The 25,251-nt window shown below is 45.1% G+C and overlaps 1 protein-coding gene across 1 annotated transcript in view; it reads right to left on the reverse strand.

Annotated features, from left to right (window-relative positions):
• CCDC88A (coiled-coil and HOOK domain protein 88A) overlaps nucleotides 1-25,251 on the reverse strand; it is an 888,939-nt gene that overhangs the window by 646,425 nt on the left and 217,263 nt on the right. The window contains exon 5 of the mRNA XM_085612608.1: nucleotides 16,302-16,360. Within this exon, the coding sequence (XP_085468734.1) occupies nucleotides 16,302-16,360 (59 nt within the window). The remainder of the gene's footprint in view (nucleotides 1-16,301; nucleotides 16,361-25,251) is intronic.

Below are 25,251 nucleotides of genomic sequence, written 5' to 3' on the forward strand. Positions count from 1 at the left end.
AGAAGAGATGATGATGGACCCTCCAGATCTAGTGTACGAGCTCTCTCTTACCAAGTGTTAGCAAAATTTATAGTGTATATTTGACTTAATACTAACAATCATACTGGGTCCAGCCACCGGTGTGCGACATCCCGTTGAGCCATTCCTTAATATATGGTCTCAAAGAATAGACAGATATTCAACTGAGATAGTAAGGCTGGTACTGAGTCCTTGTATTTATATTGCCTAAACTTATGCTTAAACATCTTCCAATGGGGCAACATTTGGAGCTACTTGTACACAGAATTTAGCCCTGAGGCCCTCAATGAGGTTAGGCTCAGACTTCAAAGGGAGAGACGGAGTTAATATTCTGCAGGTTCTCTCATGGGATACAGTCAAAGCCTGAAAGAAGTGAAGGTAAGTCTGTCCTGGGCACTGTTGGTGGCCTGACCTGCCACTAACCATACAGAAACCTTCACTTTGCTCACCTCGCCCTCGCATAGATGCCATGCATCCGCCGCAGCCGGACTGGAGGACCCTCTTTCTCTCACCTCCCCGCTAAAGCCTGCAACACACCCCCTCTACACCTCCGCGCCTCTCCCTTGCTCAACCACTTCAGGAAGTGGCTCAAGACCTGGCTCATTGACTGAGCCCTGCAATAGAGCCCCTGGATACACCCTGGGTGATACATCACGCTATACAGATACTGATTGATTGAAGGTTTGTTGCCCCAGAATCCTCTGTGGGCTAAACAAAAATGTTTATTGTAAATAGAGACTTTGGTACACATGATGCATACTGTTGAAGGTCAGCTCTTTAATCTGACATAGAGCATGTAACAAATGGCTGGTTGATGGTTTTCCAGATGAGCTATTAACAGCTACACAAGCACCAAAAACGTGTTGGTAGGAATGCAAAATGTCTAAACTACTGGCAATCACTCTGGATAGCATTGCAACCTGTTGTATTTGGTCTAGTGTGCCACTCTAGGCAGAAACCACCTTATACAAATCTGCACTGACTATGCTCCTCATGGGAAGAATTTAGTTGCTTACATGTAACAACAGTTCTCCAGCATTAGTATATTTTGTATATTCGCATACTTGAATCATTCCCCCTCGTCTGGTTAGGAATATCCAGAAATCTTAAATAACAGTAAACAGTGTTAAAATGCCCATAGGTCTTTAAAAACGGTGTTGTGTAGTAGCACTTCCACCTCATTTAGAACAATCTGAACTGCAACCAATGAGGTGGAACTGCTAGCTCTCTTACTCTCCCTGGAGGCCACAATAACTCACATTTCAAAATACAAAGTGTGACTAGAGTATATAATCATTTAAACTCTGACCAGGGAGGTTTGAGGGTTGCATGTGAATATATGAAAGACACCAACACTGGAGAACTGGACTTGCAGGTAAGTAACTAATTTCATCTCCAGTGGAGAAAGGGTTCCTTCACAGTGAATGCTTGCATTTCCGCTACTCTCCTTGTCGATGTAAGCAGTAGGAGAAGCGCTGTCTTCCAAGAGATTAATTGTAAGAATGCTTTGTGGATCTGCTCAATGGGAGGCAGCGTCACCTGGCTGAAGACAGTGTTGATTTCCCATGACACATGACGGTGCCATACAGGGGGAAATGCTCTAAAGAAGCCTCTAATAAACAGTTTGTGATCCTTTGAGAGAACCGACTGCATGAAGTTTCTCCTGTTTTTTTAACTCTCGATATTGCAGATAGATGGACTAGTACCAATGAGTATCTGAGGCCACTCTTGGCTAGGACCAATAAATATGGAAGTATTTAATGAGGCTGAATATACACTGGATGAAATTCTTTACTTTTGCACCAAACAGAAAAACGCTTCCACTTGGCATTATAGGTCTTTGTGGTTGCTGGTAGTCGAGCCTACACCAGGATGGCCCAATCTTACATTGGCAGATACAAGTTACAGAGTTCTAAATGAGCAGGACCATGCTGTCAGGCTAAGCAATTTGGGTTTGCAATTTAGTATCTCTCCACTGTGCCTGGAGTGTGTTTTCAGCGGTATCACCAGAAGTACAGATAATTGCAGGAGTCTGCTGTATCAAGACTAGCGTGGCCACACTGGGGCAATGAGAATCAGGGTACAGTGATCCATCTCCACCTTCCTCAGTACCCTAGGGATCAGGAGAAATGGTTGAAAGGCATATGCAAAGATGTTGGACCATTTGATCGAAAATACGTTGTGCATTGTTAATGCTTGCCAAAATCTGCTGGCATAGCACTGACATTTCCTGTTACTCTGGGTGACAAACAAATCCGAAATAGGGAGACCCCATTTTTGAAAGGCGAAGCTGACCTGCTCCTGGTTGAGCTCCTACTTGTTCTAGTCTAACAGTGTTGGAGTGAGTGAGTCCCCTTTATTGGCGTGGCGCCCTAGTAGATGTTCCATAGCAATGACAACTTAGTGAGTGATGGCCCAGTCCCACATCAGTTGTGCCTTTTCTGTGAGAAGCTGGGATCACATTCCCCTGCTTAGTGGTGTAAAACATTGAAGTTGTTAGTCCTGATGATTGCTACTTGTTCTGCCAGTCTTGGGAGGAAAGCTTATAGGTACAGTCTTATGGCCCGAAGCTCAAAGACATTGATATGGAGGCATAACGAGGAGCATACCTGGCTGGAGGACGCTCCGCTGCGCACTCTGCATTGCCCGGGGGTCCGGAGGCGCTGTGGTCTTCTTCTTTGCCGCCATTGACCTTGCTGGACGCCGTGTTGGGGACTACAGCCCCCAGAGTCCCTAGCGGCACTTCCCGCTTCCGCTTCCCTGCGCGCCCGGAGGCGCTTAAAACTGTGAGGCTCCCTCGGTGGAGCGGGAGCATAACGAGGAGCATACCTGGCTGGAGGACGCTCCGCTGCGCACTCTGCATTGCCCGGGGGTCCGGAGGCGCTGTGGTCTTCTTCTTTGCCGCCATTGACCTTGCTGGACGCCGTGTTGGGGACTACAGCCCCCAGAGTCCCTAGCGGCACTTCCCGCTTCCGCTTCCCTGCGCGCCCGGAGGCGCTTAAAACTGTGAGGCTCCCTCGGTGGAGCGGGGGCATAACGAGGAGCATACCTGGCTGGAGGACGCTCCGCTGCGCACTCTGCATTGCCCGGGGGTCCGGAGGCGCTGTGGTCTTCTTCTTTGCCGCCATTGACCTTGCTGGACGCCGTGTTGGGGACTACAGCCCCCAGAGTCCCTAGCGGCACTTCCCGCTTCCGCTTCCCTGCGCGCCCGGAGGCGCTTAAAACTGTGAGGCTCCCTCCGCGTCGCGGGACGCGCGCGGGCGGCGCCGGGCTAAGCCCGGGCAAAGGGCGGGCCCTCTGTGGCCCTCAGAGGCCAGAAGGGACTGGGCTGGGCCAGAGACGCTGTTCCTGAACATATATGGTACATAAAGCACCGGGTGTGACATTGAGTAGGTTGCTAAGACTTTGCTATTGTTTTAAAGTTTGGATTTTAGGATAAATACTAACGTGGAAACCGTTATAACAATTCAGTAAGCTTTAGACGGGGCTGTGCCGATTTATAATATGTCTAGATCTAAGCCCCTTTCCGGGCCACGCACTATGGATAATTATTTGGTCCAGAAAGTTAGTAAAATAAACTCTGAAAGGCGACAGTCGCTTGGAAAAATTAGCACCCCGCAATTAGAGAGCCCTGTAAGGGGTTCATCAGCTTCTAGCATGGAGGATGCGAACAATCACTCTGACAGTATTATTCCGGAAGTGGTAGAGTTGGTAGAGATGGGACATCTCGAGTCTGAACAAACTACCCCCAATGAGTTAAGAACAGATGACTGCCCTGATATGGTGGAACAATGTCTACCAAATCCAAAAGTACGGGCAGTTAGAACATGTAGGAAATTCCCTATCAAAAAGGGGGCACTGCGGAGTGGGCGGAAACGAGCAGCCTCACCAGATAAAGTCGCTGAAACTAATGTACTGAGTAAATTTAATAAGGTGGGAGTGGAGGATGATATAGTAACTAACCTAGAGGAGATTATTGGTTTAAAGATTAGAGGCATTATAGATCCTTTGGTTTCAAGAATTGAGGAATTGACAAAAGAAGTTGCTAGATTGGGTGGTTTGCTTAGAAAGGTCTTAGACAATCCAGGAGAGGTGTCTGCTGCTACTACTGTCACAATTGCTGCAACTGACAATACTAGCAATCAATATAAGCATCAGGTACAGGAAGACTCTTCTAAGGAAGCCACAGGAAATAAAGGGAACAATAGTGTTAACCCCATAACACCTCAAAGGAGCATGCACTTAACTAGCAAGGCTTTGCCTGCTATAGATAATATAAATAGATGGGAGGAAACTAACAAAAAGGGTGCTATTAATCTCCCACCTGAATGTGCCCCTTATGTGGTGGTACTTACAAATGTACCGCCGCTTGATAATAATAGGGGTCACCAAGAAACCTATGATTCCTTAAAAAACAAATGTCTATCCTGGTTAAATAGACAATGTGGTTTCCCATTGAATTTCTCTGATAATGTCCTGACAACCAGAAGAGTCAATTGGATTGGGAGCGATAGGAAAAGCTCAAAGGGGGACTGTGTAATTATTAATTTCAAACACCCACAGCATGTTACTACCGTCCTCCTAAGAGCGGCATCTCTCCCATTTTCCGATGGCAATGTATGTGCCCGAGCACTAGGTTACTTTTACAATCACCTTAATGTCAACCGGAGGGACAATAGTAGAATTTCTACTTACCCGCCCACTTCTAAACCTTATTTTGATATCCCTACACAGAATAGATTTCATGCACTTAGTTCCCTGGACTCCAACGATTGACGCACAAAAGAGACGGAGATATGTTTAGCAAGGGAAGAGGGTCCCGATAGGGATCAACATATGGACGACTGTGTACCTGAAATAACTTCTATGGTCTCCGGATTTGCGCCTAATCAGAATGAGGCAGAGAATATTCATGAGGGTAGTATGAATGTATGTGAAATGGGCCAATCAAGCGGGGCTGGCAACACGGAGGGAAATGCCCGAGGTTCCATCATTGGGATTACCACCAGAATAGGTACATGTTCCAGGATGGTGTGCTGGAATGTAGCTGGTCTGAAATCTAAAAGTATAGACCCTGGTTGGGAATCCTTTATTAATAGGTACGATATTTTATGTTTCCAGGAAACCTGGTGCAAAGATAATATTGATTATGAGGGATTTGTTTCATATAACCTACCAGCATATGGAGAGGGCCCGGGAAGAGCTAAGGGGGGCTTACTCACCCTTGTATCGGTACATCGCCAGATGCTGGTGAAAAAATATGTGCCGGTGGGCGATCTAATACAGATGATCTGGATTCGCGAAGGCAAAAGTCGTAACATCCTTCTGATCAATTATTATAACAACATTTTTGATAGCACCAGAGGCAGAATAATAACCGAATTGGCCAACGCTATTGATACCTTAAGTTTGGACTCGAACGTAGTATTTGATATTATCTGGTGTGGGGATTTCAATACCTCATTATGTGAATTATTATCTACAAAGGCCTGTGGGGTTACGAATAATGACGGATGGGAGGTCCCACACTTTGGTCATGATATATATGGGGAAAATGTGAATACATTAATGGGGTGCCTTGACCTGGAAATTTTGGATTGCTGCAGGGACAGTAATGGTTCACCTATCCCCACATTTAGGAATTGGCGCTCCAAGTCCGTAATTGATCATGTGTTGGTATCCTCTAGTATTGCCGATTGTTTTGCCCCATTGGAAATGGAAATAATGGACACTAGTGATCACAATTGTATTATTGTGACCATGACTTTGTGGGAGGAGAATGATAGAGAGACAGGGACCACGGTTGGAAACATCGAAGCCCATCGGGCTAATGGGGTAAGGTTGAAGTGGATAGGTGCAAAAGCATCCGAATTGACTGAATCCATTATTATGAAGAATTTAGCAGACATTGTTTTTATCTTAGAAAATAGATTGGATCATGAGCGGGTCTTATCTAGTTTTATAGGAATCAACAATGCCATTAACGCAAAGTTCACAAGTGGTAGCAGGGGTGGTACAAAACCTGGTTTTGTCTGGTTTGATAAAACCTGTTCTGCTGCTCTGACTGATCTTAAGCAGGCCCTAGCAATAAGACCTAGGGATAAAAAATTAGTAACAACTCTGAGGCTAGAATATAAAAATGCCATTAAAGCTAGGAAGACGGTTCTACAGCTCCAGGCATGGGATTCTCTTAACCAAGCGGCGGAACTCTCTAACTCTGTATTATTTTGGGCAACTGTCAACTCCCCATTCCTTAAGGAGACAAATACACCTGAGTTAACAGCAAATGTCTCCTGCGAAGGCTGGATTACCCATTTTTCAACTATCTTTGATTCAGGTAAAAATAGTAATGTTGGGTCAGATAGATGGCCTATATTACCACTTGAAATTACTGTGGAAGAAGTTGAAAGGGGGATTAGGGCAAGTAAGGGAGGAAAGGCCCAAGGCCCGGATGGGGTTCCAAGCGACGTGTACAAGGATGCGCCAGAAGTATGGGGTCCTTTGCTGGCTGTTGTTTTTAACGCCGCAGTTTGTATAGATCCTCCATCGACGTGGGAGGAGTCTATAATTGTACCCATATATAAGAAAGGATCCAGGTCCGAGGCTAAAAACTACCGACCAGTTTCATTACTGGATGCTTCCGTAAAAGTTATGAGTAGGATTATGCTGGTAAGATTGGAAGAATGGGCAGAACAAGATCGTATTTTGGCAGATAGCCAATATGGTTTTAGAAAAGGCAGGGGTACGCTCGATCAATGTATCAATTTAGAATTATTGATCGGGAAGTATAGTGAAGCCAAACCTGGCCATATATATATGTGCTTTGCTGATTTAAGCAGCGCTTTCGACATGGTCGACCACTCTATTTTGTGGTCGACCCTGTTGAATTTGGGTGCGCCAAAGGGCATAATTTATTTTCTTGCCAGAATGTATGAGAGATTAAAAACATGTGTACGTTTTGGTAGGAAGGGTGAATGTACCCCGAACTTTAGCGTAAAACGAGGTATAAGGCAGGGTTGTGTTTTAGCCCCTCTTTTATTTATTTTATTTATAAATGGTATTGATGCAATTTTAAAGGAAGTACACGCAGATGCTCCCATGATCAATGGTGTTCCAGTACCGGTGTTACTATATGCCGATGATGCTGTATTGTTGTCACGAACTCCGATAGGGTTACAACGATTGATGGATAGTTTTGCTTCCTTTATTGACGACAAAAAATTAGTTATTAACAAAAGTAAAACGTACACTATGATCTGCGGCCCAAAGAAATCTAAACATGTAGTGAAAGGGTTTTTTATTGATAAGTTAAAAGTACAGCAGGTGGATAAATTCTGTTATTTAGGTATAACTTTTTCTAATGACAAAAAGTGGACACATGAATTTAATAATATACGCAATAAAATGTCTAGAAATGCCCATGGAATTTTTAGATTTGCTCAGAAAATTGGGGATCGTAGGACCAGAGATATGGTAAAAATTTATCAGGCTAGATGTGTATCAACTGCATTGTATGGGGCAGGAATCTGGGGTTACAGTTGCGCACATGAATTGCAACTGGAACAGAATTCTTTTTTTAAAAAACTTTTATGTTTACCCACTTCGGCCTCTAATGCCTTATGTCATCAAGAACTATCTGTGAACTACTTATCTGACCTTTTGTCACTTAGACCTCTGATGGTTTGGCGGTCTATTTGGTTGAATGAGGAAAAGTCCTTTACAAGGTCTATTATCCAGGACTGTTTGCGATTAGATAAAGTCATAGCAATACCCTGGATTAAATACATTATTGTATGTTTCTCAGATATTTTTAACCTGAATATTGTAACTGATCCGAACGCTGTTTTATTGATCCCCAAGGTCGAGTTAAAAAGGGCCTTCCTAGCTTTTGTTGAGAGGAAGAGAACAGTTATTGCTGGTACTTTGTCCACTGTTATGTTTTATAACAGATATTTGGCCATGGATGGATTCCCTGTCTATTTAACCCTTGTCACCAGGCCGACACATAAATATGTGCTGACCAGATTGAGATTTGGAATAGTGCACCATCTGGTGGCCCATCCAGTAATGAAAAAATATCCCTTAGGACCTTGTAGATGTGATGGGATTTCCAAGCAGAGTACAATGCATTTTATATTATTCTGCAAGCTGTACTCTAATTTCCGTATCGTTTTGCTTAAACCCATGTTTGTTAAATACGGTACCCGTACGGTTGAGCACGCAATGAAATTGATTTTTAATTTACAATCTGCGGACATCTGTTTTTATACTGCTACTTTTTTAAACAAATGCATCAATTCGAGGAAAAGTATGTGTTTTTAGATGTAGATATGCAATTTTAAAGGTGTAAATTATTGTTTTTAACCAATCATAGTATTTAGTGATGTATGATTATGTCTGCTTTAAGTCGTTCATATCTTGTATTTGTGATTGTGATTGTGTATGCTTTTATGGTCATTAATTTGTACCGAATAAAGCTGAATTGAATTGAATTGATATGGATCATCTTTTCTGTATATGACCAGAGGTCTCTCTTCGACAATTCCTGCATGTGAGCTCCCCTGCCATCCATGGAAGCATCTAGTATTAGCACCACTCTGTCGGAAGAAGGATGGAAAGAGAGGTCCACACTGGGATTTGTGGGAAATCTCCATGATAATATCACTCGCCTCAGCCACGTTGAGGCTTAGGCCGTGTTGTTCCATGAACTGTCTATTTTGGTTCCACTTTGTTTCCACTGATGTGATTGGACGGGTCTCATTCAGAGTCTGCAAAAGGCCTATACAGGATGACATAAGGCCCAGCAGAGATTTGTACGGCCTGACTGTACCTGATTGCCTGATAGAGAGGCTTTCCAATGGCCTGAAGCTTCATCACTGTTTCTGGGGAAGAGAATGACTTTTCGAGAAAGAGATCACTCTTAAAGAATTGAATTTTCAGGTGTGGTTCCAGGGAGGATTTTTTGCAGTTTACAGATAATCCTAACCTGTGGGAGAGATTGATGAAGGTGGCCAAAGAATCCTTTGCCTATTCCTTTGATGGAGTTTTGACGAGTCCGTCATACAAGTACACTTGGCGACCGTGTCATTTACGGAAGCAAAAGACACACAATTGATGGACGGAATGCAGAACAAATCAAAACATTCACCCCCAGTCAAGAGATCTGGGTTAAATCCGTCATTCTTTTGCTCACCATGCCACCCCAGTTTAGACCTGGCTATATGCAAATCGGTCTTGACCCTGTGCCTCATGGGAACAGTCCAGCCCGAACTGCAAAGCCAAGTCCTCCCTGGACCGGAAACAAGCATCCTAGGACCGGTTTCGGGGTTTCACCCCTCTTCAGCCAGGATAGCTTGATTCCAGTGGCACAGTGAGCCCAGGACTCACGTCTGAGCATACCTGGCGCACTTAGGGCGAGAAAGCAAAAGACACACAATTGATGGACGGAATGCAGAACAAATCAAAACATTCACCCCACTCAAGAGATCTGGGTTAAATCCATCATTCTTTTGCTCACCATGCCACCCCAGTTTAGACCTGGCTATATGCAAATCAGTCTTAACCCTGTGCCTCATGGGAACAGTCCAGCCTGAACTGCCAAGCCAGGTCCTCCCTGGACCCGGAAACAAGCATCCTAGGACCGGTTTCGGGGTTTCACCCCACTTAAGCCAGGATAGCTTGATTCCAGTGGCACAGTGAGCCCAGGACTCACGTCTGAGCATACCTGGCGCACTTAGGGCGAGAAAGCAAAAGACACACAATTGATGGGCGGAATGCAGAACAAATCAAAACATTGACCCCCACTCAAGAGACCTGGGTTAAATCCATCATTCTTTTGTTCACCATACCACCCCAGTTTAGACCTGGCTATATGCAAATCAGTCTTGACCCTGTGCCTCATGGGAACCATCCAGCCCGAACTTCCAAGCAAGGTCCTCCCTGGACCGGAAACAAGCATCCTAGGACCAGTTTTTGGGTTTCCCCCCTCTTCAGCCAGGATAGCTTGATTACAGTGGCACAGTGAGCCCAGGACTCACGACTGAGCATACCTGGCGCACTTAGGGCGAGAAAGCAAAAGACACACAATTGATGGACGGAATGCAGAACAAATCAAAACATTCACCCCCAGTCAAGAGATCTGGGTTAAATCCATCATTCTTTTGTTCACCATGCCACCCCAGTTTAGACCTGGCTATATGCAAATCGGTCTTGAACCTGTGCCTCATGGGAACAGTCCAGCCCGAACTGCCAAGCCAAGTCCTCCCTGGACCGGAAACAAGCATCCTAGGACCGGTTTCGGGGTTTCACCCCTCTTCAGCCAGGATAGCTTGATTCCAGTGGCACAGTGAGCCCAGGACTCACGACTGAGCATACCTGGCGCACTTAGGGTGAGAAAGCAAAAGACACACAATTGATGGACGGAATGCAGAACAAATCAAAACATTCACCCCCAGTCAAGAGATCTGGGTTAAATCCATCATTCTTTTGTTCACCATGCCACCCCAGTTTAGACCTGGCTACATGCAAATCGGTCTTGACCCTGTGCCTCATGGGAACAGTCCAGCCCGAACTGCAAAGCCAAGTCCTCCCTGGACCGGAAACAAGCATCCTAGGACCGGTTTCGGGGTTTCACCCCTCTTCAGCCAGGATAGCTTGATTCCAGTGGCACAGTGAGCCCAGGACTCACGTCTGAGCATACCTGGCGCACTTAGGGCGAGAAAGCAAAAGACACACAATTGATGGACGGAATGCAGAACAAATCAAAACATTCACCCCACTCAAGAGATCTGGGTTAAATCCATCATTCTTTTGCTCACCATGCCACCCCAGTTTAGACCTGGCTATATGCAAATCAGTCTTAACCCTGTGCCTCATGGGAACAGTCCAGCCTGAACTGCCAAGCCAGGTCCTCCCTGGACCCGGAAACAAGCATCCTAGGACCGGTTCCGGGGTTTCACCCCACTTAAGCCAGGATAGCTTGATTCCAGTGGCACAGTGAGCCCAGGACTCACGTCTGAGCATACCTGGCGCACTTAGGGCGAGAAAGCAAAAGACACACAATTGATGGGCGGAATGCAGAACAAATCAAAACATTCACCCCCACTCAAGAGACCTGGGTTAAATCCATCATTCTTTTGTTCACCATACCACCCCAGTTTAGACCTGGCTATATGCAAATCAGTCTTGACCCTGTGCCTCATGGGAACCATCCAGCCCGAACTTCCAAGCAAGGTCCTCCCTGGACCGGAAACAAGCATCCTAGGACCAGTTTTTGGGTTTCCCCCCTCTTCAGCCAGGATAGCTTGATTACAGTGGCACAGTGAGCCCAGGACTCACGACTGAGCATACCTGGCGCACTTAGGGCGAGAAAGCAAAAGACACACAATTGATGGACGGAATGCAGAACAAATCAAAACATTCACCCCCAGTCAAGAGATCTGGGTTAAATCCATCATTCTTTTGTTCACCATGCCACCCCAGTTTAGACCTGGCTATATGCAAATCGGTCTTGAACCTGTGCCTCATGGGAACAGTCCAGCCCGAACTGCCAAGCCAAGTCCTCCCTGGACCGGAAACAAGCATCCTAGGACCGGTTTCGGGGTTTCACCCCTCTTCAGCCAGGATAGCTTGATTCCAGTGGCACAGTGAGCCCAGGACTCACGTCTGAGCATACCTGGCGCACTTAGGGCGAGAAAGCAAAAGACACACAATTGATGGACGGAATGCAGAACAAATCAAATCATTCACCCCCAGTCAAGAGATCTGGGTTAAATCCATCATTCTTTTGCTCACCATGCCACCCCAGTTTAGACGTGGCTATATGCAAATCAGTCTTGACCCTGTGCCTCATGGGAACAGTCAAGCCTGAACTGCCAAGCCAGGTCCTTCCTGGACCAGAAACAAGCATTATGAACACGAAACCGGTCCCAGGATGCTTGTTTCCGGTCCAGGGAAGACATGGCTTGGCAGTTCGGGCTGGACTGCTCCCATGAGGCACAGGGTCAGACTGATTTGCATATGGCCATGTCTGAACTGGGGTGGTGGAGTGAGCTAAAGACTGGGGGTGAGTGTTTGATTTGCTCATACGCTCTGTCCATCATCCCCTTTGGTATCGCTTTGTTCGCCCCATTTAAGGAAGGGCAGCAACTGGCGCTAGGCTCTTGGTAAATATTTGAGGTGCTAATCTGAGGCCGAATGTGAGTACCTTGAATTGGTAGAACTGCTCAGCAGATAGGGATGTGAAAATATACATCTTAAAGGTCCCAGGCGGTTATGTATTTTGCTCCCTGGATCATCAGGAAGACTTCTTTGAGTGTAACCATAAGAAAATACATTTTTTTCACGAACTTCTTCAGTTCTCTGAGGTCCAGAATTGGTCTACAATGGCCCAATTTCTTCTTTATCAGTAAGAACCTAGAATAAAATCCCTGGTTTCTCTGGGATCTGGAGACCATCTCTATAGCTATAGGAAGAGAAGAATTTCCTGTTGTAGCTTCCTCAAGTGGTGATGATGTTCTTCTTTGGTGGGTGGATAGGTGGTCTTTTCCCGAATTCAAGCATATGTCCTCTAGGTATAATCTGCCTCACACATAGGTCTGATGTTGTGAACTCCAATGCAAGGGCAGAAAGGGAAATCCCCCCCCACATCTGTGAAGATTGGGATGGAAGGGGAGAGGCAGCTGCAGCGAGTCAAGCTCTCTTCTCATTGTTGTTGGAGCACTACTGGGATGTGCTCTTCTTTCATCTGGCCGATCTGCCATACCCTTGACTTCAGTTGTGATTGGATGTATATCCTTGGTCATATCAATTTTTTCCTAGGGCTAATATGGTCAGTCTTGGCCTCCATATTGATTGAAAGCTCCCCTAGAGGCTTGGGATCCGCGTGAACCATGAAAATTGGCTGACCCTGGACATCAATGTTGTAGTACTCCTAGGAATTTTGCTGTATCTGTGTCTGTCATGATATTTTGTAGACTCAGGGAGGAGGATGTATGCTGGAACTGTAACAGAGAAAAAGGGGATCTTGCACACCTTATCCTGCACTGCCCAGCTCTTAAAACATTCGGGGTGAAATCTTTAAGCTTTTAAATAAAATGTTTGACTGCACTCTAACAAAAGAATTTGCCACAATCACCACGGGATTTTTGTGCACTGACCTGAAGTCAGCAGAGGACAGGGACCTTCTGGACTTATTGCTGACAGCAGCAGTGAAAATGGTCCTCACAAACTGGAAAGACACTTCCAAGACATCGTACAAAGGATGGTTCAATTGGATCACGCATCTTAGAGGAGCAGACAATATATCCCTACAGAGTCCACCCTGGAAACCGGCCTCAAGAAGGATGTGGGGGTCCCTGGACACGTTTCTAGACTCTTTTGAGCCCCCATGAAAACGCGGTGGGCCGGGGGTGACACATCCTGGCACCCCAAGTGAAGTACCACCCCAACAAGAATGTACCGGGGCTCTAATGGTTAGATCCATTGTCAGACAAAATGTTTATGCGCTGTAACTCTCGCGTGCCTGTCTTCTATCTCTTCTTTCACCCCTTAGCTTTCTTGCTCCTTTCTATTTTCCTTTCTCTCTGGAATATTAACACAAATAGGGTATGCACAGAACAGTATGGCAATAGTAATTTGATGTGGCGTTGCAAACCCTGTTAGAGATCTACTAATGTGCTCCTGTTTCTTTTTTTTTTTTAATGTGTGATAAAACTTGCTGAAATGTAAAAAAAATAAAAAAATGATATTTTGTAGGACATCATCCAAATATTTTCCAGAGTTAGCCCATCAAATAGCACATAGAGGATCTTTGCTTGGACCTCTGGACTGAAAGCTGCAGACCTCAGACATCTCTACCTCCTAACATCTGGTTTTGGAAATCCGGCAAGGCAGGTAAGGGCAAATTCCGGGGCCCTGTACTTTTTCTCCAATTGTGGCACCACTGCTGGAACTGTAGACAGCACTTTCATCAATACAGCACTGTCATCAATTTTAGGCCTTCAGACCAGATGAAGTCCAGTACTGTATAGATCGGATGGTCCTGCGTGATTGTTCTTTTAAGTCTTAAAGGAAGCATTGCTGCTCCTCTGAATCCATTGGTAAATTTTATTTCTTGGTATGAATCCCGACTATGTTATCTACGGGCGTGAGTTATTTCCGTCCTTGGGTATATTGTATACATACCATTGCTCATTATCTCTGTCATCTCCCTAAGCATGTTAACCTCTCTCTTCCTCCAAATCCGAATACACAGTCATATACGTCTTTCTAACCCATGCCCCTAACCGATGACAGAACAAGCGGCTGGTTGACAATTCTAGGAGGTGCATCTTTTGGTAGTGGAGGTTTTGGAGAGGCATAGATGGTAAAGGCGGAGGTGTATGTATCGTAGGCATGGCAGGTGATGCAGTGGGAGAATGTTTCACAGGGTGCTGAAGAAGTAATCTTCTGCTGCAAAGTTCATCATCTGCCGCAAAGTTGTTAAAAAAACCAACAGGTACCTATTTGATCTCCAACTCTCCCCTGGAGCAAGCAGGACCATAAGAGAAAGGATTGTCAGGTCATGTAGGTCTGTGGCTGATACCCATACTTCTGTTTAATGTCCTCTTCCTCTAGGGGCTCCTCAAAATCAGGGATGTAACATACATCCCATTAGGTAGGTCTGTAGGCAGTCACTAAAGCATCTTCCGAATCCAGAATCTGGAGGCAAACTAGCAGTCACTTTGGAAGGTGGAAAGGTAGATATAACAAAGTCCATCTTTGAGGGTGTTGTCATTGATGGTTTTTGACAGCAAAAGTGTTGATGTCAACGATTTCACCATCAATGGAAGAGGGACATCTATCTTTGGAGCTGTTGTCAACAATGTCATCCTTGTTAACTGCATCACTATCAATGGCCCAGTTGTTTTTGATGATGATCTCCTCACTGCCGTCGTCAAGGTTTGAGACACTAGTAATTCCATTGATTATGGAGGTCTTTTATTCATCACTAATGAGGATAGTTAAGAGCCAATGGTGAAGATCCAGACAGGATATCATAGGAATTAGATTTCCACACAACTTTTTGACCAGGGTTTATAATCTTCCTTTCAGGAGGGTTTTACAGCGGAAACCTCTGTTTTTTTCCTACAAGGAGGAGGCTGCAGAATCTTTAAACAATGAGACCTGCTCTAGAAACTCTATATGTGTTCTTTCATACACAGCCTTTGTGACAGTATTTGGTAGAACACTTTCACAGAATCATCCCCAAAGGAGGGGACCTCCCAAAGATATAAAGTGCCCACCTCCTCTCACTCTCCTCCAGTTTTAGATAGGAAAGCCTTACAAACGTCACAGCATGAAGCTCTGTTAGTCGGATAAGGCAATAAATTCATTATTCATGTGGATCGTCAGAATAGACCTTTTTCTGTCCATAGGTAGGACAACATTTGAAAACACATATTTTTTATCACTGTCAATCATGATGACAGAGGAATGGACTTTCTGGCCCAGGAAGAGAGTTTACCTTAAAAACGACTTACAGTACTATGAAAGCTGAAGGTAGGGTTGGTTCAGTCTAAAGATAGATCAGAGTACGTAACAGGATAAGGTCACTGAGGGGCTAGAGCAGAGCTCTCCTTGGAGACTCCCTCACACATAGTGGATTGTAGAAATCTGAGCTATGCGGCCTCTAGGGAGAGTAGATGAACAAGCAATTCCACCTCATTGGTTCAGGTTATTTCAAATGAGGTGGATGCCTCCACTGCAGAACTAAACACCCAGAAATGCACAGAAACAAGCCCCATCTGCCACAAATCAGGGAAACCAACAGTTTGCGTCAGAAGATGAGGAAATGTAATGTAGAGCTAGTTTAACCATCTACAACTTACAAAGAAAGCACAATAATCTTAAGAAGGTACTGAAAACACATGCAACTCTTGGAATAGCTTTAATTATTTTTGTATTATTAGAAGATGCTTAGTAACTTAGGCTAAGACCCTGAAGGCTTAGTGGAAATGTTTAAAATTACAGTCTTGCCATATGTTTTAATAAATAAATAAATAAGACATAAATATTACCACATATCACAGCACTCTTACAAACGTCTTTGGTTTAACTCTGAAATAGGTGAAAAATAGCATCAATACAGTAGGCAACTCAAGGTTTCAATGTTGTGTTCATTAGTTACCTAACTACGATTCAGTTGAGACCAATGAGGAGTGGTTTGCTATTAACACGATAAATGAAATAAACATTGGTGACTGAACTTAACACTACACATCTGTAAGTACTCTAATACTCACTTGAACTGCACAGCCCAGTAAAAGTAAGAGTAGCTTTTGTACTTCTTCAGTTCCTTGTTCTAGAAAACAAATTACAGAGAACACAGAGTTATTCGTTTAATTATGGCTTTATTTAACATTTTGTGCAGCCAGGACATTAAAAAGACATTAAAAAGACACACTGGCTTTTTGTTATTGTTAAGCATGTATGAATGTGTATGTTTGTATGAATTATGTAGACTGAACCTTGCTATAATGCTGTGAAGTGCTGTACAAGGAATGGACACTTCAATGAAGACTGAAACGAGTAGGGTAGTAAGGAGAAGGGGAAAGAATCTACATCAGATTGAGGGGGACCGGGAGAGCTCTAGCTTGTACTTCGATGAGGGAAATATTAACATCAGACAATGGAGGACAGAGGAAGTATGGTATGGGGAGATGAGGAGGAAGGGATCCAGTTGATGGTAAGGGTTGCCATGCAAAAGGGGAAGAGTAAGAAAAAATTATTCAAGAATGACAAGTCATTTATTTCTTGCCCCGTAACTGGGTGATTACGTGTGACACTGGTTTGCTTGAATGCAAAGAACGGGATGGGGGCGAGAGGAGGAGTTTTAGATTTGTTTATGCACACATCAACTTAGCCATTTATACAGTTTAAATAAAGTTTCACTATGAATTATCTTCACTCTTGATCCATAATTACGTAAAAACAGATACTAATCTGCCAAACACTAGTTCAGTGGCTTTGAGATTATAGGCATACAACGTTTGTAGCCTTCTCTAGTTACCACTATTTAGCATTGCCCACTGTCTCCTCTGGGACTTAAACCTTGCCCACATTTCCACTGTTAGAGGTCGAGACCATATTCCCAGTCCATTTTCACCACCCACTTGGTGATATGGCTGAACCTAACCAGCAATAACAAAAGGCCATTAAAATTCATTTTTCCAATTCATTTATTGTTTGTTAAAAACTATGCTACAAGGAGAAGGAGACAGTACAGTGGTAACACCAAGTAAGAGGCTGTACAGTTGTCAGTGGTTGCATCCGTTGCCCCTTCACTTCAATATATTAACTTTTCAACTCTTTTGAATATACTCTAAAAGATAAGCATACTGACTAAGATGATCGGAGTCACTGTGGATTTAACAAAATGGTTTCTAGATCACTTCCAGTCTAATCCTGGCACCAATCTTGGAAGCAGAACGTTATGCAGTAATGACTGCTGAATCCAGGTACAGAAGGTCAGATAGCATTTGTAGATTTCCAAAACTGGAATTCTTGTACGAAACACAAAGGAAACGTATGTGCACCTTGTGGAGTTGACCCTAATATAATGTCAATTTAACAGGTTTAATAGGAATGGACCGATCTGCTGTGTCTGCGCTGCAAATGTCACTAATAAGAAACTTCCAGAAAGGAGAGACAGTAGCTATTCGTCCTATGACTGAACGCACATTTTGGCCTGTGTGGAAGGGAAGAGATGACCCGGTCACAGTATGTTGTGAAACCCGGCATGAGCAATCTCACTACAAATTATTTAGAGGTAGTGTGTAATAAGGTCTGTTTCATTTCTAAGATATGAAGAGACCTCTAGAAGAGAGGAGATTAGAAAAAAAAAGAAAACGTGAATATATATTATCTGTTTGTGCAGAAACGTTTAATTTCCATTTAAACCAAAATGGTTTTATTCATTCACAAATCAATGAGGTGGCCCATTTGCAAGTGCCTTTTCCAGTGTAAAGAAACTGGAAACAACTACTGTAAGATACAAAAAATGTGGATCTATAGTAGATCTATCTTAGTTCCTTACAAAAAAAATCTGTTGCACAGCACGTGCTTACCCTTATTTGTGTTCTTTAAAACCTGCACTATATGCATGATCACTAAATAATGGAATTTGAAGAATCCAATTATGAAGACGTATTTAACAAATAAAGCCACTTATTAAAGCCACTGTGTAAATACACCTCTTATACAAAGCTTGACAAACAATTGTATCATGTGCACCATTGAAGCGTGTGGATATAATGGATTTATTTCTCAGGAAACATGAACAGTTATACAATGTTCACTCATAAAACATGTTGAAAATGCTGAACAATGTTTTAGCCTGCAGAAAATTATTCCAGGGCACAATTTACCTTAAATGTACCTTAAACTAGATATTGCAAACAACGAGAAAATCCCAAACATGTACTGTCAAAGGCAATCAATTTTTAGGAGATGTTAGCCGGCCTTTTGCCAATGCTTGTTGCTGATGATGAGCAGCAGCCTGGGCTACATAAAGCTAAAATCTAGCTGCAGTGTGATTATGCAAGCTTGAATTAATGTCATGCTGTGGAGGCCATTTTGCCTCTTGGTCCCATGGTAATGACGTAGGTGCACCTGTGTCTCCATGCATGCATGTCATAAGTCGCCCATAGCCGCTCACGCCAGGTCAGGTCGGTATTTCCCAGGGTTGTTAGTCGAGGGGCGAGTGCAACACATCGCATTGTATGCGGACGATCTACTTATTTTCTTGCCAGACGCTGGGGAGGCCCTGCAGGGCGCACGGGCCTTGCTGGAGACCTTGGGGAGGGTGGCGGGCCTAGTCGTGTCTGTTTCCTACCGGGCCGGTCGGGATGGTCCGCCAGGGGGATGTCCCGTGGGAATCCCGATGCTTGCCCTACTTGGGGACCCGGATTTATCACGCTCCCGCTGATTTGCTGGAGGGCAACGTGGGGCGAGCAGTACGAGGGGCAAAAACCTGTTTTGAGTTCTGGGGGACTCTCCCACTGTCGGTGGCCGGCAGGGTCGCCTTGGTGAAAATGGTCATTTTGCCCAGACTTCTTTATTACTTTGGGACTCTCCCAGTTTGGATCCTGGGAAAGCTCTTCGCACAGCTGAACACTTTGATTACAGGGTTCATCTGGGGTACAGGGAGGCGGAGGGTAGCGCTACTTACTCTGCAGAGACCCAGGGGAGAGGGAGGCCTTGCGTTGCCGGACCTGGAGTCATATTACCACACTGCGCAGCTTCAGTGGTTTACAAAGTGGGTGGCGGGGCACATCAGGCGCCCAGAGGAACACAGGGGGTCGGATCCGAGCTGCCACCAATTATCTTGTGTACTACTCCGAGTTCCGGTGAGAGATGCTTCGCTGCCCTCGGACTTGAGGACGGTGCGGCAGTGTTGAGCGCGCTTGGCTAGGAGGGCGCGTGTTGTAATTCCCTACGTGCCCGAGATCCCTTTACGAATGTGTGAGGCGTTACCCCATGGGGGGGACTGGAGCCGGTTGCTGGCCTGGGAGGAGGCAGGAGTTATGACGCTGGGTGACCTCTATGAGGATGGTAATCTGCTCCCATTTGACGACTTTAGGGAGCGGCATGATCTGCCGCGGGGGGACTTCCTCTTGCATGCAGCCCTGACTGCGGCTATCAGGAAGCACTGGCGGAGGGGGCTAGTGGAACCAGGCACCTCTCTTGCCTGTCAGTATGTAGTGATGGCGGCGGGAACTTTTAAGGTGGTGACTTGTCTCTACCGGCGGATTACTGGAGATATGCGTCAACCGCTGGCTGCGCTGCGCCTCAAGTGGGAGGTGGATCTGGGGGCGCCCATTGCGGACAGGCACTGGGAAGAAATCATGGAGCGCCCTTGGAAGTGTTCATGAAATGCACGTTTCCAGCTCATTCAGTTTTATGTTTTTCATAGGGCATACCTTACGCCTAGCAAAATAGCCGAGTACTTTGAGGGGCCGGATGCCTGCCCCCGATGTGGTCATGTTGGGGCGACTTTTCTTCACATGTTCTGGGTCTGTCCGCAGGTGGCAGAATTTTGGCAGGAAGTGGCGACTGTACTCCTGACTGTGACAGAGAGGGATTTGGAGGTGGGCCCGGGGGTCTGTTTGCTGCATTGGTTTCCGCACACTGCAAAGACTAAGGTCACCAGTAGGTTTATTGACCTGGGGCTGGTCCTGGCCAAGTGGGAGATTACTTCCCATTGGAAGGCGAGGCAGGGGCCTAATTTCTTGCGATGGCATAGGGAAATGGAGAAATGGGCGGGAAGTGAGGGGAATTATAGATTGTATCTAGCTAGATGCAGTGGAAATGAGAAGTCGCAAGACCTGGCCCGGGCATGGATGGCACTCCTGGAACTGTTCAAGCACTCGGCTGTGGAGGATGGGGTGGATCCAGTGGAGGGTGATGGGACTCCGGTCCCGTGAGAGCCCTGTGACGGGCTTCCTCTTATGCTCTTGAGGCAATGTCTGCTGTAGTATGTGGGGGGTGGATCCGACAAGTGGCACGAGAGGCTTTGCTGTACACGTAGTTATGGTAGCTACTGGCGACATGCTTGGGTGGGTGGTTAGGGTGGGGGGATATGTTGGGGGGTTGATGGGGGCAGGGGCGGGGGGCATATTGGTTACGTCACACACTGGTAGTGGATTAATCCTGTGGCTGGGCTACCTCACAGCACGGATGCTGATGGGGTGACTGTTGTACCGTTGTGGTTAGTTTGGTGGACTGGTTACTACCCTACGCACTGACTTGGCTGGAGGGCTGGGTAACAGGTAAGGAGATTGACTGTATTATGTTTTGCAACTCAATAAAAGTCTGTTTTAAAAAATTAAAAAATGCATGCATGCCATAAGTCATGAGGTAATGGCTGTTTTTTTTATTTAACATACCTTTCCAAGATGCTCGACACACATCGTAGAATTGTAAATTCGAAAAAACATTAAATGAGAGCAAAAGCACCTTTAGTGAAAGAAGTAGCTAGAGAAATGCTACTGTAATAGATCCAAGACTTTTGTATCATGGAGGTACCGGCCTTCTTAAAAAAGAAAAATAATTAAAATAAAAGAATAGGGATGGGAAGGGGCAGTGGTGCAACTGAAAAGCTGGGGGTCAGGGTATGATATAAGAGTAGAGCCAGTCAGAGAGCAATGAAAGAGCTTGGGGGAAATGTAGGGAGAAGCAAAACAAGGAGCACAGGGTGGAAATGTGAAGTGTAAGACATTACACAGGGGAGAAAGCAAGAAAACGCATGCGCTATCATGGAGTGCTGAAAGCAAAAGAAAAAAGTAGTTTCCTCAGTGGAAGTGGTGGAAGGAAACAAGTCATTCAATCAAAAGGAATTATAAAGAAGTTATGCTCCAGAGGAACATGCATAACAAGAGTATGGAATAAAGAGCAAGCACGTGAGTTTGACAAGGAAGCATAGGCATTGTACAAATTACATCTGTCAACAACAGACAACTAAAACAGGTGATCGGCGAGACCTTAAAAGTAGTATATTCTATACTTAGGAATCGAATACAGATTCAAAATGTAGTGATGCCAACACTGACCATTTTACAAAACAGAGATAATAAAAGTAATACAAATTTCAGGAATTCATTTTCCAAATGAAACTTAGAGAATGATATCACTAAAAAACCTATATTCTCAATCAGAACAAGACTGGCATGATACGGTAACATAACAATTTATCACCACAAAATCAGTTTTCCATCTAGAAAATTTACATTTACATCTATTTTGCAGAAAAAAAATCATACATCTAAAAGAATGCTTTTGGTATGCGCCACTAACAAAAAGATTTTGAGCTGTACCAAACAAATAAGCTCGTAAAAGGTTGTAGGAACAACAGGAGTAGTCCTAATTAACAGATTCGTATTTTATTCCAGATAGCACAAAGACTACAATAATTAGAATATACCCCCTGTAATTTGACCTATAGACTACTACAGAAGCTAGCAATATCAAGAATGGAGGAGTAAAAGATACTTGTTGGTGAGAAATAGTTGAGAAAAAGTCCATTTAGATTACAAAATAAATGTAAATGTTTATCAATGTACATGGTGGTTGGTGAAATACACCAAAGGCCCTTAAAAACAAAGCACCATAAAGAAATCTAGTGAAGATGAATGCACTAAGAGATGCAAAGAATGCTGCTAAGTGTTGAGAAACAGCTATCTTTTCAAGGATTACACTAGGTGAGCTGTAACTGCCACAGGTATAGAGCTCTACATGTGTGCTTGGGGGCTGGGCATTTCAGGGTGGGAATGCCATGAATGTCTGTGACTCACAAACATTTGTGGATATTTCACAAAGTATGCCTCTGTAGCCACGGTAGGGGTCTTAAGCATACCAGTATCTGGGGATGTGTCCAGATCACTGGCATCCCCGAGTTCCTCACAGCAGTCCATCTCTTGACCTTCTAACTGGTATTCTAAAGGGTCCTGTGACCCCTCACATTCCTCCCAAAGCCTAGCCCTCAGAATAGGGCTCAAGCACCAACCTAGGACCAATGGGACCTGTTGGCATCGAAATTGGCATTGAACGATGATGTTCCGGCTCCGTGTCGGATTCATGGTTTCAAATGAGGCCTCCGCCGACGGCATTGGGAGCATTGGCATTGGGAGAGGTCGCTGTGGCACAACCGGCACCAGTCCGGATTCAGTATCAGATCCACGGGGGCTGTCGGAGCTGAGGCCGGAACCATCAGCGCAGGGTTGTCCGCTCAAATACGCGGCGCATGGCCTTGTAAAATTATTTTATCTGAGCGGGTGTCACTCCAGCTCCCAGAAAAGGTGGGAGGCTCGAAGTCAGCTCTGGCAGCAATTATGAGAGACTGTGCCTCAAACGTCGATGCTTCTTCATCGAGTTAGCTGACGGACGAGGAGTGACTTCTTGTGCTTCTTATGCGTTTTCCCCGAGTTTCCTGACTTCTTGTGCTTCTTTACTGAGTTTCCTGAAGACCTGGAGTGGGAGGAAGACGATTTGGGGCTCCTGGAGTGGTTTAACAATCCTCCCTCTGAGGAGATACGCGACGTGGTGCCACCTGCCTGGACTCACGCAGCTTCAGGAATTGCTTGCGCTCGAGACACCACAGACACACTAGATGTCGATCCTTTACCGATATGGCACGATGACAGGCACCACATGGTTTAAACCCCGTCTTCCTCGAAGAGATCATACACACTAGGAGGAACAATCCCTCAAAAAAGAATTTGACAAAACATCAATAAAATGTTGTCAAAGAGGGATAGCTCTTTTTCTGGATCAGCGCTAACTGGCACAGAAAGAAAAGAACTGATGCCAGTGTGCCGAGGTTGCACCTATATAGGAGATGCAGACGTCACTTACGGCACAGACAACTCAGCTTCTTTTGTGCCCAGACCACTGCAAAGGGTTCCCTCTTTATCGCACTCCACCTTTGTTCCCGGGGAAGTAACCTCCTACTCATGAATGCTACAGGTTGATCCATGTCCTCTTCTTTCAGCTGTGCACGGCCCCTATGCCATGCTCTGAGGCGTCTGTCAGTACAATCAATTTTTGGGAAAAGTCAGGGGACTTGAGCACAGGTGCTGTAGAGATGGTCTCCTTCAGGGTATTAAAAGGGCTCTGGCATGCCTCAGCCAAACCACCTGTCAGGGCTGTTTCTTTGAAGATAGCTCTGTCAATGGTGCAACAATGGTGCTTTACCCCTTGATGAATTAACTGTAATAACCAGTGAGGCCTAAGATGGCTCTCACCTCCGTCTGGTCTTTGGGGAGGGGGGTTCCCAAGCCAGGATGGTTTGGATTTTAGCCTGGAGGGTCTGCACCTTGCCTTCTTCCACTTGGTGAGCCAAGTAGACCACTGAACACTAACCCAATCTAGCACTCACCTCTGCAGAGTCCGAAGCACTTCCCTGAGACGGCATAGATGGCATAGGTGGTCCTCTCAGCTACAACTGAAGACTGCAAAGTTGTCTAGGTAGGCAGCACTGAAGTTCTCCAACCTAGCCAGGACCTGGTCGACCAACTTCAGGAAGGTGGCAGGGGTGTTCTGCAATCCAAAGGGCATTACCCGGAATTGGAATTGGAATTGCCCTTCTGCGGTAGAGAACACAGACCTCTCTTTGGCTCCTCAGTCAAGGCAACTTGAAAGTAGCCCTATGTTAAATCAACGATACTGAGGAACTTGGCAGCTCCCACCGGATCTGTGAGCTTATAAGCTCTGGGGATGGGTGTGCGTCAGTCTTGGGGACCACTTTGAGCCCCCGGTAATCCACACAGAACCTAAGCTCTGGGATGGCACCTGGAGGAGTTGCCTTGTCGACCAATACTACTGGGCTGGACCAAGGACTGTTTAAGGGCTCAATAACCCTTACCTCCAGCATTTAATAGACTTCCTCTTTAATGCTGTCTCTCACCTTGTTTGACAACCTTTAAATATTACTCTAAAGTCATAACGTTTCCATTATCAATAACATGGGTGCACCATGTAGTGAGTCCTGGGGAAATGGACAAGAAAGAGGCATATTGCCCTAACAACTAGTGACAATATCGTTGTTGTTCTAGGGTCAGTGTAGGAGAGAGGCTGACACCCTCCACTGATCCATCCTGCTCCTTGGCAGTAAGGAGAGGTTCACTCTCCCCTCCACTCCATCATCTGTGACCAGGAGCTTGGTTACCTTGGACCTCTCAAAGTGGGGTTTGTGGCGATCTCATTCTTTCCTCCCAGACCATTCTTCTTGTAGGGCGCTGGGCTCCCAGGCTCCATCGCCCACACTTTTGGCCAGGTTAAAACTTGACCAGGGTGGACTTCTGATCATACCACTGTTTCATGTAAAGGAATTCACACAAGAACGCTGGACCTTTCAATCGCACCTAAAACACAGTTCCAAGTAATTATGCCTTGGTGCACTTCACCTCCAATATCAGCCGTTAAATACTATTACTGCAGAACAGAGTAAAGTTCAAAACAAAATGGAATGGAATATCCCTCTGCCCAAAAAAAGACGACAAATCTTGAAGTCTGTTTGTAGAAAAAATTCTACCTTAACAGCAAGCAAAACATCTAGCCAACACGTTTCGTTCAACAATTTTTAACTTTAACAGGGCTTATATATCCTATTCAGCATTGATTTTCTTGTTCCATAAGAGAATAACTACAGTTTCGATATATCGTTGGCCATGTGTGCATCCCATTAATCAATCATAT

Source organism: Triturus cristatus, chromosome 6 (genome assembly GCF_964204655.1).
Source record: "Triturus cristatus chromosome 6, aTriCri1.1, whole genome shotgun sequence".
Lineage (NCBI taxonomy): Eukaryota > Metazoa > Chordata > Amphibia > Caudata > Salamandridae > Triturus > Triturus cristatus.